Consider the following 4,593-nt stretch of genomic DNA (forward strand, 5'->3'; position numbering starts at 1 on the left):
TGTGTGTGTGTACGCTGTCGTATGCACTGACCTTTGTTGACCTTTTAAAACGAAATAACATCATTTCTGACACAATGGCGAATCTATGTAAACAACGTCCATATGTAATTTTGCTCTTTGTATGTGTGTGTATGTGTGTGTATGTGTGTCTGTGTGTATGTGTGTGTATTTATTGTGTGAGCGTTTGAATGTTTTTTTACATATAAACTTGTAAGAAAAGCGCAAATATTAATTACTAAAACTAAACCACCAACAACTCAACCATCTTCTGGATCCACACCCCACTACACGTCAATCAAAATCGAAATCACGCCCACACAGGAATGGGAGATGTTCCTGATTCAATCGCTAAACTGGGACGTCATAATTACCACAGCTTACGACTTCATTGACGTCATGTTACATAGACTTCCGGTAAATGTTTGTTACCATTCTCTGGTTTCTAGACATGCCCAGACTTTCGTCTCTCTCTGTGCTACTGGTTGGTTGGTTTTGTTGGCTGGCTGGCTGGCTGGCTGGTTGGTTGGTTTGGTTGGTTGGTTGGCTGGTTTGGTTGGTTGGTTGATTGTTCGTTCGAATGGCCATGAGTGATCTCAATGTTGTTACTGCATGTTGGCTTAGTTTGAATGATTGATTAAATGATTCATAATTTTATTATTATTATTATTATTTAATTATTCACAAATTCTGCAGAGCACTACTTTCTCATGTACCCTCCATCCGTATTGGCTGCTGCCACGCTGCTAGCCAGTATCACCGGCCTGATTGGTCAGTTACCGGCCAATAAGGAAGAGGTCGAAAAAACGTTACATTGCATAACTCAAATCGACATCGTGAGTTTTGTTGATTGCAAGATTGAATGGTCGATGAATTTTTCGATTAATTGGTTGATTGATTAATTGGTGAGTTAATTGATTGATTGATTGATTAATTGGTGGGTTAATTGATTGATTGATTGATTGAAATTCTCACAGGATTGTATAAAGGCCTGTCAGGAGCAAATAGAGTTACTTTGTAGTCACAACATCTCCAGCCAGTTTCTGATCGAAGAACCACAATCTCCACCCCCTCAACCACCACCACCACCAATCACACCACCGAACTACGCCATGAAATCGTCCTCCAGTCACATCAAAGTACACCACAGCGATCAGCCAATCACATCTTCTTCCACGCCAACTGACGTCACAGATGTTCAATTAGATTGATTGGTTAATTTGCCGCGTGAATGCTAATTAAAATGAGGTTGCTATTTTTAGACGTCCAATTGGAAGCTGGCACCCGGTTTTGGCCAACCAATCAAATTGAATCTAAAAAAAAAACATTTGACTACCATTGCTGTACTACGGAAAAAGTGTAGTTTATTATTATTTATTCGTGATTGATTGATTGATATTGAGAGAGAAAGAGAGAGAGAGAGATAGAGAGAGGAGAAAGAGTAGTCATCATTTGTCCGCCATTTGTACAACTTCTAGTGAAATTTATTCAGTTAATCACCATTCTATTGTAAATTGTTTCAGATACATTTCATTCATTCATTTTAATTTAAATTCTTTCATTGTTAATGTTATTATTATTAATTATTATTATCATTTAATATAATTATTATTTATTTATTTTCTATGTTTGGATGTTGATGGTGTGTGTGTGTGTGTCTTTGTTTGTGGTTAGTTGATAATTCATAATTATCTTTTAATGTTGAATAAATAAAATTATAAATAAATATAATTATAATTAAATAAATATAATTATAATTAAATAAATATAATTATAATTAAATAAATTTAATTATAAATATATAATATATCGTAATCAGTATGTTGTACAAGCCTGCTTAAGACACAAAAAGCAAATTAATTGAAATATGTGTCTAAAAAAACAGAATATTTTAATAAGAATATTGAAAAGCAGTGTTAAGTTGGAATAGAGCAACTGTTGGATAGATGGATGGATGGATGGATAGAGAGAGAGAGAGAGAGAGAGAGATAAGGAGACAGAGAGAGAGAGAGAGAGTACTATTCTGTTGAAAGCATCGCCATCACATTGTTCCGTCCACCCATCTATCCATACTTATACATAATGCATTGGCAGATGTTGCTATAACTCTAATCAAGGTGTGTGTCTGTGTGTGTGTGTGTGTGTGTGTGTGTGTGTGTATGTGTGTGTGTCAAATTTATATGCCGGGAAAGAATAATCGATAATTGAATTGAAAAATTATTATAATTATTATTATTATTGTTATTGTTGTTATTATGTTTGTTATTATTTCTGTTTGGCTCTCTTGTGTTTCCGTATTTTTTTTCCTCTGGTTTTGAAGTTTTTTTTTTTGATGTTACCGGCTTGAAGTTACTAACGCACACACAGACAAGAACATATATATATACACACACACACACATATATAAACACATACACATATAAACACACACACATATATATATATTTAACAATGAATATATATATATTTAATTAGTATTATCGTTAATTTCTTTTTAATTGTTCCAAATTTTCTCTTGAATTTACTTCTTTTTATTTGTTTTTTGTAAAAAAAAATGATTTTATTTTTCAAAAAATAAATACATTGTCTCATGAAAACATTGTGGTGAATTTGTTTTATCTTTGGGTTTAATTCATAATAATAATAATAATAATAATTATTATTATATCAGTTTAATTATTAAATACCATTAATTATATATTTTCATTTAATTCTAGTTGTTAAGATTAATAATAAAAGTAAGTAAATGAAGCATCAACTCATCCGAGAAGGCGTTCGTGTTTTTCATTAAATCTCTAAATTATAGATAATCTTATAATTAAATGGCCGCCCTATTATTTCTACTCTCTTTCTTTCTCTCTATCTTTTTTTCTCTCTCTTTCTCTTTCTCTCTCTCTTTCTTTCTCTCTAAAGAATAATAAGGTGATTGAAGAGAGAGTTCAATTATTTGTCCACTAGCGAACACAGCAGAGGCCAAAAGTATTGCGAATGAAGTCTGTACGTGTGTGTGTATGTATGTGTTAGTATGTGTTTTCGCGTATGTGTTGTTGTGCATGTCTGTGTGTTTATCCCTGAGTACTTATTCTTCTCTGAGTGTAAAGATTTTTGTATTGTGTTTGTGGTGTATGTGTTTCTTAATCGTGTGTATCCGTATTTATGTGTTTGTATATTTTTATTCATAGTCATCTTATGTGTACATTATGTCTAGCGTGTACACACATTTGAGTATACAATTTTGTACACGCACACACACACGTGCACGCGAATTTGATCCTCCAATGATTTTGTGCCTTGGTGCTGCCCTCCTCTACTGTAAGCTACGGAACGACTGATTGGGATGGAAATAAAAGGAGGAGAGAAAGTGATGAAGAAGAAAGAAGGAAAAATAAAAAAAAGAGAAAGAGAGAGAGAATAAAAGAGAGAGGCAACAGAACAGGTGGTTGAAATCCCCATGTTGCTAATGCAAAGTAATTCTCTGTGTGAGTGTTCATTTATAGTGTTCATTTATGTATGTGTATGAGTGTGTTCGTGTATGAGTGTGTTCGTGTATGTGTGTGTGTGTGAGAGAGAGAAAAAAAAAGACACATGCCTGAACAACACGCTACACACACACACATACACACACACACACAGCTCAGCAAGCAGAAACATGGAAATAAATACATTTTATTGTGTCTGGGAACGATTATCAGATTGTACGTTCATGTGTTTGTGTGTGTATGTTTGTATGCATGTGTGTTTGTGCGTGTGTGCGTGCGTGTGTAAGTTTGTGTATGTGTGTGTATAAGTATTAACATATATGTGTAGTTTATTTATTGTATTGAATTGTTATATTAGGTAGTTTAGTTACATTCATCCATGCGTTCATTCATTCATATGTCCTTCTATCATTCAAACATTTACCCATTCATTCATTCATTCATTCATTCATTCATTCATTCATTCATTCATTCATTCATTCATTCATTCATTCATTCATTCATTCATTCATTCATTCTGTCTGTCATTCGATTATAGGTTTAATATTAATTTGTTCAAACATTCATTAACACGTGGTTTGTTAGTTAATTCATTCCTCCATCGGTTCATTCAACCGTTAATTCATTCAATCAATCATCTAATCAGTAGCTCCTTGACTACTTAATTTCTTCATTTATCCATCCATCCATCCATTCGTCCATTCATTCATTCATTCATTCATTCATTCATTCATTCATTCATTCATTCATTCATTCATTCATTCATTCATTCATTCATTCATTCATTCATTCATTCATTTATTCATTTAACCATTCATTCATTCCACCATTCATTCATTCCACCATTCATTCATTCAACTATCTATCCATCCATTCTTTCTTTTTCTCAATTATTCTTCAATCCATCATTTAATCAAACGCTAATTATCATTGTCGCTTCGGTTGCCATAACAACCACCACCATCATCTCGTCGTCGTCGTTGTGGTTGTTGTCATATCATCATAATCATCATCATCATCAACATCGTCATCATGATTATCATCATCATTATTATTATTATTATTATTATTATAATTATTATTATTGGATTGAAAGAATGGAATTGAATTAACATTT

The 4,593-nt window shown here is 32.9% G+C and overlaps 1 protein-coding gene across 1 annotated transcript; it reads left to right on the forward strand.

The window, feature by feature from the left end:
- Nucleotides 1-327: 327 nt before the first annotated feature.
- HELRODRAFT_92475 (hypothetical protein) lies at nucleotides 328-1,208 on the forward strand (the record flags this gene model as incomplete). The annotated part of the gene is made up of 3 exons (XM_009018826.1): nucleotides 328-481; nucleotides 694-842; nucleotides 975-1,208. Coding segments are annotated over 3 exons (537 nt in total), but the record flags the coding sequence as incomplete, so codon positions are not given.
- Nucleotides 1,209-4,593: the final 3,385 nt, after the last annotated feature.

Source organism: Helobdella robusta (genome assembly GCF_000326865.2).
Source record: "Helobdella robusta unplaced genomic scaffold HELROscaffold_224, whole genome shotgun sequence".
NCBI classification, from domain to species: domain Eukaryota; kingdom Metazoa; phylum Annelida; class Clitellata; order Rhynchobdellida; family Glossiphoniidae; genus Helobdella; species Helobdella robusta.